Here is a 12,796-nt window from a genome sequence, read left to right as displayed (position 1 = left end):
GGGTGGGTGGCAGGCAAAGTTCAGCCCCTGGCCAGACGTGGCCCCAGTTGTAGGGAGCCTGGCTGGGGTCGGGGGCAGGCCATGGGGCACAGCACTTTCTGACGCAGGACAGAGCAGACCACACTTCAGCAACCGCTGCCCTTGTCCTCGCCCTTGTTCTGGGGCATCCCCTGACCTGAGGATGGAACTGCCTGTGGCCAAACTCCAGCTCGGAGGCAAGCAGCACATGCAGCCAGGCCCAGTGGGCAGGCTGCCTCCTTCCCAGCCCGTGCAGCTCTCCGCAGCCACTCTGGGCAAAGCCAGGGCCCCTGGGCCAGCCCCAGTCCATCCCTCAGCTGGCAGGCACTCAGGGCCCACCCTCACCTTGGGAGTGGCTCTCAGGCAGCCCACTGAGGACTCCCTCACCTGAGCCGTGCCAGCACCTAGCCTCCCACCATTCACAGATGGAAAGGGAGGCTCAGAGAGGCAACTCTTGTCCCTGGTGACTGGTGGCATAGCAGGGAGCGATAACCAAATCTGACACAGGAGCCATGTTCTCAAGTTTTCATTCGCTTGACTATACTGGTGTCTAGCGCAGCCCATAGGACTCCCTCTCTGTCTGTTTGAAACATAAAATAGTGTGCAGAGGAGTGCAAAGGAAAGGGATTCTACTGAGATACGTACTTCATTCATGTGTTTAAACAAGATCTAGCCACAGATCTAAACACTGCCAGCATTTCAGATCTGCAACAGTGTAATTGATAGAAAAATATCACGTGAGAAACGATGCAAGAGTCTCAGGTGGTGCCAGCGCTGTGGTGTCGCAGGCTCAGCCTCTGCCTGCGGTGCCGGCATCTCACATAGGTGCTGGTTCGGGTCCCGGCTGCTCCTCTTCTGATCCAGCTCTCTGCCTATGGCCTGGGAAAGCAGTAGAAGATGGCCCAAGTGCTTGGCCCCTGCACCTGTGTGGGAGATCCAGAAGGAGCTCCTGGCTTTGGATTGACTTAGTACTTGCTGTTGCAGCCTTCTGGGGAGTGAACCAGCAGATGGAAGATTTCTCGCCCAGTCTCTGTCTCTCCCTCTCTCTGTTAACTCTACTTCTCAAATAAATAAGTAAATCTTAAAAAAAAAAAAAAAGTCTCAGGTACAGTGGTTTGTGGCTTATATTTATAATTGAAGGAAATGCTAAATTTCAGTTCAAGTTTAATGGAAATAACATGTACTTTTTTTTTTAGCCAAGTTCACAAATCCCTGAATTCCATACCTTGACCCTGTGGGTACAAGGATCCAAGCAGGAGGGCATACTCTGGTTGGAGCTGTGCCCTGTGCAGAGGTCCCTCTGAAAGGCCCAGCTCTGGCTCTGATGGGGGCTGACTCCACGAGAGGAGGGAAGCCCCAGTCTCCCCAGGCTTTAGGGTCCTTCCCTGGGGAAGTGAGGGTCAGGAAAGTAAGTCCTGGTGGTAACACTAGCAAGTGGCTCACAAATAGGCCTGATTCTTTCTTGTGTTTATTTATTTGTTTTTATATGCGTGTGTGTGTGAGTTTATTCATTTCTATTTGAAAGAGTGACAGAGAGAGAGGGATCTTCCATCTACTGGTTTACCTTTCAAATCCCCCCAACATTAAGGGCTGGGCCAGGCCAAAGCCGGGAGCCAGGAACTCATTCTAGGTCTCTCACGTGGGGGCAGGAACCCAGGTACTTAAGCCATCTCCTGCTGCCTCTGAGAGTGCTCATTAGCAGGAAGCCGTATCTGAAGCAGAGGCAGGACTCAATGTCAGGCCCTCTGACAGGGGACGTGGGCACCCCAAGGGGCAGTTGAACTGCTGTGTCGTGGTGCCCACCCCTCATGATGCACTAGGGGAGATGCTGGGAGCTGTGCCAGCGTGGAGCATTAGGCTTGTTTGGGCGGTCCCTGCTTCTCATTCTACACACACTAAGAGTCGCCCTTGGTGCTGGATTTGGGGGACACCTGGTGGACTGGAGAGTCTAGTGGGAAGATGGCCAAGAAGTGGGCCTGGAGTGGGCCCAGCATGGGCGGGGGTGGGGGTGGGGTGGGGGTGGGGGCATGAGGTCCATTTTCTTTGGCCCACATGGTTAGCGACATGGCAGGATGGGAGTCTGGGGCTGCTCACAAACTTCCCCTCAGGCCCCATCCTGTTCGCAGTCCAGACCACACTGAGCAGCTGGTTAGGGAGGAGGAGAAGGGGTACATGCCTGTGTCTGTGATCTCGCTCTGCGTCGGAGTGGCAGTGGGAATGGGTCCTCCAGAGGGGAGTGAGAGGTGGGGCAGGAATGCAGTGGCAAATGCCGCCTGCCAAAGCTGAGAGCAGAGACAGCAGCGAGAGCTGTGGTAGCCTGGAGGCGGCCCACAGGGCAAGCCCATGCTGCTTGCAAGACCCTGAGGTCTTTCATAGGTTCTCGCTCCCTGAACCTTGGCTTTGCCTGCTCACCTCTGCAGTGCGGCCCTGGCCCTGGCCCTGGCCTCAGCCTTGCCCATTGCCATCTGGACCACGAAGCTGGCACTAGTCCCTCCTGGGGAGGGCGTCTAGGAGTTTATCTGTGAGTCATCAGTGCACGGGTACTACTAAAACAGCAGCCACGGAGAGTTGTGATTCAGGGTAGAATGCCCTAGAAGGGTCCCGTTCCTCAGCCTGGCCCCTCAGCTGTGCAGGGCACAAGTTCAGTTTATCTCTGCAAGCAGGGACTAAGTCATGAGAAACAAACCCATGAGAGGCTCCTTATAGTTGACCAGAATTCACTCACTGCCGGGATAATAGGTGACAGAGGCCGGCTGGCGAACCAGCGTCAGGATAAACCAGGGTCGCAAGGGATGTCCCTCCCCCGGGCCCTTGGATGAACTGTTCACGGAGCTCGTCCTCTGGGTGCACGGGCTGAGCAGGCTGCCTCCAGCCGTTAGCACACTACTGCTTTGCCCCTGGCGTCTTTCAGTTAGTTGGGCCTGAATTCAGTTTCCGATTCCTGCCCTCCCTCCTGGTCCTAGGAGATGCCTGGGCCGCAAGCCTCCGAAGGTGCCTGCTGCAGCTGCAGAACCCCCTCCCTAGGGGCCCCTGACCCAGGCGCCCAACCCTGCCTACAGGGCCCACTAGCTGGTGTCACTGCAGAAAAGACACACATCTGAGAAGACCCGTGTCTAACTGTAAAACAGAGTCCAGCCTACTGAGCAGGTGAGCGGTAGCCCTCATGACCCTGTCGGCCAGGGAGTGGGGCCGCGTGATCCCGGGGAAGAACAGGGGCCAGCAGGACGCGATTTGAATGAACCGCCATGGCGCCTTCTCGCGAGTGACTTACGTCTCCGAGGCCCAGTGTCCTCGTCTATAAAAAGCCCGACCATGCCAGTGTACAGTGTTGTGCCGGTGTCGGAGACACCGCAAGTGAAGCACCCTGGATCCACCTGGGACTCCCCAGATGCTGCTGCTGCGGCAGACGCTTGAAAAATGTCATTTCCCAGACAGCCCACTCGGGACGGAGCCGTTGTGAATGGTCACCGTTTCTGTTTCCCAGCAGCTGAGACAAGTCCAGCAGTGTCCTTTTAGCTTTCTCATTCCAATTCTGTTCACAGAAAGCAAGCCATCTAGCAGGATTTTAATAGAAAGCATTTGTTTCAAGGTACATGTTTTCCACGTTAACTTTTAGTGATTTAAATAAATTAGTATTTTAAATTCTAAGAAATTGCTTTCTGCAGTTAAGGGACTACTGAGAATAAAAGAAAAATAATTCTGCAGTTTGGAACTCAGGACACATCTCCCCCCACCCCATCTCACCTGTCTTCCCACCCCACACTGTCCTGTCTCCTTCCTGGGGCGTGGTGGGGACTCTGCAGGCAGGATGAGAAATAGCTTCCTCTTTGTGCTCCTGCAGTGCACGCCAGGCCCAGAGTAGCGCACGAGGCAGTGCGTGAGAATTCCAGCAGGGCAGAGGATGGGCAGAGTCGGGAGCAGGACGGGACCTTGTCAAGGAGACGCGTGAGCAAGAGGAGCCAACCGAAGTGGCTTTGCGTCCGTCAGATTTGGCTAGGGTTCCTTCCTGATGGTTTCGCGGAAACTGCCCTGCTGACTCAGGCCAGGGGCTCAGGGGCTCAGGGGCCACCTCACTCTGCCAGGGCCTGCTGTGGCAGGTGGTGGCACTCACCTTGTGAGGCCTGGGTCTGGCTCCCAGTCTCTTCAGGCCCCCAGACTCAGAGGCCCCACTGCTAGCCTCCTTCCTGTGCAGTAACCTCTTGACCAGGAAGTAAAGGTAACCCTGCCTCTTGTGTGAAGCTGCCACTTTGGTGGCAAAAAGGGGAGGAAAGCCAGGACAGGGTATTACTGAGAAATCTAATCCGTGGCTGTGTTTTGATTTTACAGATTTATCAGCAAGACTGTTGAGAGCCTAACTGTCCAAGATGCCCGTCCCTCCGCCTCCGGCACCCCCACCGCCACCAACATTTGCCCTGGTGAGTGCTCCATTCAGTTTCTGTGCACAGAGCAAGCCACGTGAAGGCAGAAGCTGGCACACCCGTGTTTGCTTGGAGTGTACTTGTTTCTGGCCTGGCAAACCAAGCCCTGACACTGGGTGAATCCAGACAGCACAGAGGGTTTTGTTTGTAAAGGGTCTCCTGCAAAGCACAGGTGTCCTGTAAGGGAAGTGTGCTGGCCCAGGTCAGGGGCTCACGGGAGCTGTTCCCAGAGCAGCATGCGCTGTTTCCACTCAGGTGAACTCCACGTGTAGATGCCGGCCTGCGGCTCGCAGGCAGGACAGTGCAGACCCGCAGGTCCATGTGTCCACAGAGCTTCGCTTGAAGCGTCTTCCACCTTCACTCCTTGCTTCTCCTCTGCCTCTTCCCCTTCCTTCCCATTGTGTTTCTGACAAAGATTATGTTCCCAGCAATCCCACCTCTCCCACACTCTCATGGCCCCCTTTAAATCTATCCTTGCAGTCAGAAGTCTACTCCGCAAAGGAGTTTCTTCCCTGGACTCACCCTGGTCCCTTGCCGGGCTTGGCTGGGGAAGCTGTAGCCCTCTCCAGGGGGAGCCTTCAGAAAGGCTCCAGGACACACTCCACTGCCAACCACACCGTGGGGGACGCCGTCCCTGCTCCGGAGCCTCACACTGATGCTGCCCATGGGGAAACTGAGGCTCAGAGAGGAAAAGTCTCCTGCCTCAGGCCTTCATGCAATGCGTTTATATAAACCATCTGAGGCTGGAATCTAGTTGGGTAGAACTGATCTTTTTTTTTTTTTTTTAAAGATTTATTTATTTATTTGCAAGGCAGATATAGAAAAAGAAGGAGAGAGATTTCTTCCATCCACTGGTTCACTCCCCAAATGGCTAAAACAGCCAGGGCTGGGCCAGGCTGAAGCCAGGAGCCAGGAATTTCTTTGGAGTCTCTTAGTGGGGGCAGGGACCCAAGCACTGGAGCCATCTTCCACTGCTTTTCCCAGGCACATTAGCAGGGAGCTGGATCAGAAGTGGAGCAGCTGGAACTCGAACCAGTATGAATATGAACCGGCACGCATGTGGGATGCCAGCGCTGCAGGCAAAGGCTTAACTTTCTACACCACAGCGCCAGCCCCAGAACTGAGCATCCTCTAGCGCATTGCTGCTCAGTGTGGTCCTTCAAAAGCTTGTTGAGAGACCCCAAGGACACCGGGGGCAGAAATTCAGAGTAAGCATTTGGAAACATTGGTAGCAATTTGACAGTACATTTGTAGCCTAAGATGGTAATCTTATGCCTACTTCTAAGATTGGAGTTTTTTGTCTTTTTAAACCAATTCTTAAAAATAATTCTTTAAAAAAAAAAAGTTAGAGTATTATGGATTGGACAAAAAAGATTTAAGCTGGTCCTTCACCTGGGTAAGTTTCAGCAGCTCTGAAGTGGTTAACATAGCAAGATGAGTTTATTTGTATTTCCCTAAAAGTGTGGGCTGTACATGACTGCCAGATAGTACATTAACTTATTTTAAAAATTTTAATGCTCAGGAATTTATTTTAATGTATATTCTAAAAATAACTAGCACATCAAACATGATTTAATAGTGATTAGTTGAAAAGAAGATAACCATTGAGAAACAGTATAGCAGGAGTGGGCCCAGCAGTCCACTGCCACGTCCCTCACCGGAGAACCCGAGTTCAGTACCCAGCTCCAGCTCCTGACTCCAGCTTCCTACCGGTACAGATTGTGGGAAGCAGCTGATAATGGCCCAAGTGGCTGGGTCCCTGCCACCAACATGGGAGTCCTAGTCTGAGTTCCCAGGTCCTGACGCTGGCCCTGGCCTAGCCCATCGTGGACATTAGAACAGTGAACCAGTGGATGGGAGTGTGCACACTTGTGTGCTCGCTCACTCCCTCTCCCTCTCCCTCTATGTGTATGTGGGGCTGCCTCTTGAATAAATTTTTAAAAACTCATTAAAAATTAGAAAAAATAAAAATATTATAGTGAATAATAGCAACCTGATTTAAGGAAAGACATTAAATAAATGACATCGGTGGCATATTATCATGAATAGTATACAAGTGACATTTGGGAAACTCTTGCTTATCTTATCAGCTAATTTTGATCCATTATTGCCTAACTCAGAGAAAGATCCTGGAGACACAGGGTATAGAATGAAAGGAAAAGGTGGATTGGTGGCCATCACGGAACGCTGCCCTAGTGGACTGCCATGAAGGAGCCTGGGCTGCCATGGGAGAGAAGTTAGCAACCAAGGTGGTCGGCTGTCAGAACAGATTTTGAGGCAGAACAGGAGGCCACTGAGAGTTGCTGATCCCAGATTGTGAAGAGAGCAGATGTGGAGTGAGATGGCCGGTGTTTGAGTCCCAGCTCCTGTTCTTACTCAGCAGGTGCCTGGGGCAAAGGAAGCCTCCCGATGCCCCAGTCTCCTCTGCAGTAAAACGGAAGTTATCACTCACAGGGCTGATGGGGACTAAATGAATGAAAATACATATAATGCAGTAAACAATGTGTGGCCCAGAGTAAAGCTATGGAAATGTTAACTCTCTATTATCATGAGCAAACAATATGACTATTTCAGGATGTTTCCAACTTACACAGAGATTCTCGTTAGCGTATCTCAGGGCTTTTCTGAGCTCTCCCTGCACCTCTGACACACTTCCCCAGCATTACCTCCTGGAACCCTGGCTGGGTCATCTGAACTCCCATCCCTTTCAGAAGGGTGTGGGCCAGCCCAGGAAGGACTCTCTGGTCTGCTGGAAGGACTTTTGGGTCAGGTACAGGCACCCTCTCCCTGTGCGCGAGCCAGGCCAGGCCAGTCTGCATGTGTAATGGACACAGGCAGATGCCTACTTCTGAGCCCTTACGCTGAACTCTTAGTGCCCTCACACCTGAAATACCCTGAAGGAATGAGACCCCAATGTCACTGGAATGATCTTTCTCAGGAATTCTGGAAACAGAAGAAAATGCCCAAATATTTTCAAGGAATGCCTTTGCCTACTCTGCAATTTCTGTGGGTGAAGCTTTCAAAGGGACTGAACATCAGAAGCTCCTTTAGGCCAAATGGGAGGAAACTTTCTGGGGTAATAAAAATGCTATATCATGAGTGTGGTGATGGTTACACCACCTTATACAGGGGTACTTCAAAAAGTTTGTGGGAAGATGGAATTAAGAGATGTTAGTTTTGGTGCAAAAAAAATTTTTTTTTCAAGTCCATGCATAGAGGCAGGCATTAGGCACCATGGTTAAGATGTTTCTTGAGATATTTGCATCCCATGTCAAAGTGCCTGGATTTAAATCCTGGCTCTGCTTCCAATTCCAACTTCCTGCAAATGCACACCATGGGAGGCAACAGCTGATAGCTCAGGTATTCTTGAGTCCTTGTCATCTTCATGGGAGGCCTGGATTGAGTTTTCAGCTCCTGGCTTGGGCCTGGCCCAGCACCAGTCATTGCAAGTATTTGGAAAGTGAACCAGTGGAAGGAAGATTTGTCTCTATTTCTTTCTGTCTTTCTATTTTTCAAATTAAATTCTTTTTAAAAATCACACATTGTTGCATAATGTTCATTTTCGATGAATTTTTTAAAAGACTTCATATATTTGTCAAAATTCACAGAACTTTGAACTAAAAGAATACTTTCACTATGTATAAATTACCTCATAGATAAGTCTAACTTAAATGAAAAAGGGAAAAAAAAAGTATCTTTGGCAGTACCGTCAGAGGGAATTATTATCTAAAACGTGTGGGTTTCAAGAAGAAAACCAGCTGACCCTCTTTGCTAGAGACAGTGTCTTCCCTATCCCAGGTTTGCTCTGTGAGACGGGGAAAGCAAACTGTCCTCCAGCACACATTCTGGAAACCAAGGCCTGAGCGTGCCCTGGGGAGCCTCGCAGCCTCCGGTGCTCTGCCTTTCTCCAAGACAGCCCTGCGAGCCCGGCCTGCCTCTCTGCTTACCAGCACAGTGCGGTCTGCAGTTGCAGGGACTTGCATCAGGGCCGCACTTTTTGTGTCTGAAAAATGAATGCAATTGATTGCTGCATCTGCTGCCAAACATCTGGGTCTTAAAAAGAATGACATGGGGGCCAGTGCTGTGGCGCAGTAGGTTAAGCCTCCTCCTGTGGTGCCAGCATCCCATATGGGAGCCGGTTCAAGTCTCGGCTGCTCCTCTTCCAATCCTGCTCTCTGCTATGGCCTAGGAAAGCAGTGGAAGATGGCCGAAGTGCTTGGGCCCCTGCACCCACATGGGAGACCTGGAAGAAGATCCTGGCTCCTGGCTTTGAATCGGCCCAGCCCTGGCTGCTGCAGCCATTTGGGGGTAAACCAGCAGATGGAAGATCTCTCTCTGTTTCTCCTTCTCTCCATCTGTAACTGCCTCAAATAAATAAGTAAATCTTCAAAGGAAAAAAAAAATAAGAATGACATAAGGTCTGAAACTCTTGGAGAATTTGCAGCCTAAAAACCAAGAGCCTTACTAAGAAGCTTCCAGTACCCCACCTGGCTGGCTGAGTGTTGCAGTGTGTGGTTTTCATCTATGAGAGGAGTACACATTTGTATGGTTTCCTTTCAGGCCAATACCGAGAAGCCTACCCTGAATAAGAGAGAGCAGGCTGGGAGAAATGCTCTACTCTCTGACATCAGCAAAGGGAAGAAACTGAAGAAGACAGTCACCAATGACAGAAGTGCACCGATACTGGACAGTAAGTGAAAAGGGGCTGTTTTCCTGTGGAGCTAAATGGTTTATGGCCTAACAATCAACTCTGCCCCTCCTATGTTGGTTAACAACAGCTGCAAAGCTAGCAAAATAAGGGACTGTGTCAGTCATTGTAGGCCACGGCTTTGGCTTGAGTTCCCCTCTAATGCTGCAGGAAGCCAGTATAATAATTCTTTGTCCAGGACATACACAGCAGCCATTCTCTGAATTATTCACAACACTTTCTGGAGATTAACCCATTGGTTCCTGGCAGCACAGAGCAGGAGGCATTGTGAAATACGGAAAGACTCCTAGCCCTGAAATCACAGGATGTGCGCAAGTCCCGCAACAGCCCTTAGGTACCATCTCCAAACCTCCTTTTCTCCATTTGTACCTGTTCTACTGACCTCACAGGGTTGTTGTAACCTTCAATTGGTAGATTGCCTGCAAAAGTGCTTTGTTGAGAACAAAGTGTAAGATGTGGATTGCTAGGAGCTTGACGAGAGGAAATGAGATCACGACTGTGCTTATCTACCCATCTAAGCCTGAGATGCTCCTGGAACAAGGCAGGGTTCACATAAACAGGCACCCACAACACAGGCTACTTGTTAACATTAGCGCTGGAATGGGAAATGACCCATGCCTAGCATCCACTGGCGATTGGTGGCCAGGACGCCTCACATTCCTAGACCTCCTCCGGCTTTGTCCCAGAGCACAGGTCCCATGTGGGCTCACTAGGAAATGGAATCACCAGATGGGCCCTATTGGCCAGTGGTTGATAATGCAGGACTGTAACAGCGGAGGATTCAACTTGTTGAAGGGGAATTGCTCGGAGAAGCAAGTAGTGGGTAGAGAAGGAAGAAGGGGTGGAGTTCAGGTGAGTGTGGGAGGAAAAGAGAAGATGATCAAGACGAGGCCTTTGACTGTTGCTCAGTTACCAGGCAGGGCGGTGCAAACGAGAAGGCACCACCTCTCAGAAAGGGAACTATTTTGGTTTTTGACTCTTGACACATTCTGACCGCTAAGTCAAAATGTCCACAAAGCTGATGTGGTTATTGTATAATCCCTTAGTCCTCCTGACCAGTATCTCAAGATTCTCCCTGGGCAGCCCAGCACAGTCCAGTCACTTTTAACTGGGGAGTCTTAGTCCATCTGAGTTCTGGTCCCTGGTGTGGGGCCAGAGGAGCTGCTAACCTCTACAACAGAGGCTAACAGTTTGCTCCACTGCAAGAGGAGTCTGGGGCTCTGGACAGGTTACTGACACTGGGCAGTCTGGGCCTATTCCGGAGCCCACAGGTTCTAACTCACTGTATTAGTCAAAGTCTACCTCTCTCATTCAATGGAAATAGTATTCATCCCTCTCCCTTCCAGCTGCTTGGTGATACATAAGAATGTGCTTCACTGCATGCTAGCTGTCCCTGCACTTAATTGGACACCTGTACTGCTGTCACAAGCTCTTTGCGAGTGGCAAAGTTCATGTGTGATTTTGTATTTGTTTGCGCTTGAAATCTCCTTGGGCTCTATGTCAACATACTGACCACGGTTATGCGTGGTCACTCTTGAGTTCAACCCTGTCCTGCCAGTTAGCTCTCCTCACTTTACCACCTTGTGTTAGTCTATTTTCTGTTACTATAATGAAATATTTGATGCCAGCTGCTTTATAAAGAAAAAAAGGTATATTTAGCTCACCATTTTGGAAGTCCCAGGACATGTCCCCAGTGTGGGCTCAGCCCTTGTGAGAGGAGCACCTGTGAGAGGGAGAGATCATGTGATGAAACAGGAAGCCAGAGGGAGGGGAGTGGCCATTCTTGCTTTCTTTGGAACAACTTTCTTGTGATTACTAACCAGGGTCCCACAGGAACTACATTAATCCCCAGCGCCCCCAATGACCTAAATACTTCCTGCGAGGCCCTACCTCTTAAAGGTCCCATCACTTCTCACATCACCACACTGAGGACCAAGGTTCCAACACATGAACCTTTAACAGATATACTCAGACCACATGCAAACCATAGCATTTCTCTACCCAAAAGATGCACAAATGTTCCAGGTTAAGAACACTAATGGATGATGTCTGATAGTATAGCTAAGCTCTTTGAATTTATTTATTTACTTTCATTTTATTTGAAAGACAGACAAAGATCTTTCATCTACTTGCTCACTTCCCAAATGCCTACAATAGCCAGGGCTGGGCCAGGCCAAAGCCAAGAGAAACTCAATCTAGGTTCCTACATGGGTGGCAGAAACCCAAGCACTCGAGCCATCGTCGCTGCCTCCCGGGGTGCACTTTAGCAGGAAGCTGGATTGGAAGCATAGGAGTTTGGACTCAGATCAGGTACTCCCATCTGGGATGTAGGTGTCCCAAGTGGCAACTTGGCCATTGTGTCAAATGCCTACCCTGGAATGTTTTTGTTTTGGGCTTTTTTAAGATGGAGAAAGAGCTCTTACCCTCTAATTCACTCCCTAAATGCCCATAACACTGGATTGGGGCCAGAACCAGGAATGCATTCTAGATCTTTCACAGAGGTGGCAGGAACCCAATTACTCGAGTTGTATGTGGCAGCAATTCTGCATATGGTTCTGGAAATTATTATTCTAATTTGATATTTTTCTGTTAGGTGAAGTAATTCTTGTCAGTTCATTATTCCACATTATTTCCTCTATCAGCATAGTTACCTTAAGCATTCCAGAAAGCTCTACACCTAGAAAAAGACCCAGAACTAACACAAACTGATGATAAATCTAATCCAGAAAAAAAGAAGACACAAATAAATAAAATTACAACTCAGCAAACAAAATAAGAGACTTGAAGTAGATCTTCTGAAATTAAGGTAGTATAATAAAGTTATGTGCTAAAATATTTTAAGATCTTTAAAAAATAATTTTCTAAGAAAAGCCTAAATCTATCAAAATTCACCCAGGAAACCAACCTCAAGAAGCAAGGAAAAAGGTGAAAAGTTTACCACGTTATTTTCGCTCCAAAAAGCATTGAAGCCAAATGATTTTATTAGTAACTTATTCTGAATTTAAGAAATAGCTCATTGGAATGCTATAAAAATTGTTCCCAAACAAGAAGAGATGGAAAATTATCTGACAGGTGTAATGAAAGTGTCATGAAGTGAAAATAAAGCTTGAAAAAGGTAGCACACATAAAAAAGAAAGCTGCACCTTAGTGACTGTCAGCCGAGGGTGAGTTTTGTCCCCCAGGGCAAACGTAGCAGTGTCTAAAGACTCTTTCAGTTGTCACAATGCTGGAGAGTGTGGGCATGGGGTGGGACTGCTACTGCCATCTAGTGGATAGAGGCCAAAGATGCTGTAAACATTCCACAAACAGGATAGCCAGGGGCAACAGAGAATTATCCAACACAAAATGAGAGTGCAGTAGTTCCAAAATTAAAAAGCCCTATCATAGACCATTTATGATCACAGAGGATGGAATGATAAATAAAATACCAGAAACTCTAATTCAGTGATATGTTAAAAGAAGAATTCATGAAGACTAGGGCTTATCCATTTTTAATGTTAGGAAATCTACTTAACTATCACTTAAAATAAGGAAAATCATATATACTATCATCTCAGTAGACCTTAAATAGGCATTTAATGAAATTCCATGCTATAAGAAAACCTTAAAAAATTGTTAGAAGAGTCCATCCTGACTGACTATTCAGGGGAAA

General features: G+C 48.9%; 1 protein-coding gene and 1 long non-coding RNA gene across 5 annotated transcripts in view; one reads left to right on the top strand and one right to left on the bottom strand.

Moving 5' to 3' along the window:
• WIPF1 (WAS/WASL interacting protein family member 1) overlaps positions 1-12,796 on the top strand; it is a 124,886-nt gene that overhangs the window by 92,308 nt on the left and 19,782 nt on the right. For all 4 annotated transcript variants that reach the window (XM_062188063.1, XM_062188091.1, XM_062188073.1 and 1 more), the window contains exons 2-3: positions 4,345-4,433; positions 8,997-9,126. In XM_062188063.1, coding sequence (XP_062044047.1) covers positions 4,383-4,433; positions 8,997-9,126 — 181 coding nt within the window. In that variant the 5' untranslated portion in view covers positions 4,345-4,382. The remainder of the gene's footprint in view (positions 1-4,344; positions 4,434-8,996; positions 9,127-12,796) is intronic.
• LOC133757573 (uncharacterized) overlaps positions 10,809-12,796 on the bottom strand; it is a 102,296-nt gene continuing 100,308 nt past the window's right edge. The window contains exon 4 of the long non-coding RNA XR_009865698.1: positions 10,809-10,867. This is a non-coding gene — a long non-coding RNA (uncharacterized LOC133757573). The remainder of the gene's footprint in view (positions 10,868-12,796) is intronic.

This window comes from Lepus europaeus, chromosome 1 (assembly GCF_033115175.1).
Source record: "Lepus europaeus isolate LE1 chromosome 1, mLepTim1.pri, whole genome shotgun sequence".
NCBI classification, from domain to species: Eukaryota; Metazoa; Chordata; class Mammalia; order Lagomorpha; family Leporidae; genus Lepus; species Lepus europaeus.
The sequence above is the reverse complement of the archived record's forward strand: the minus strand, read 5'-3'. Positions and strand labels throughout refer to the sequence as shown.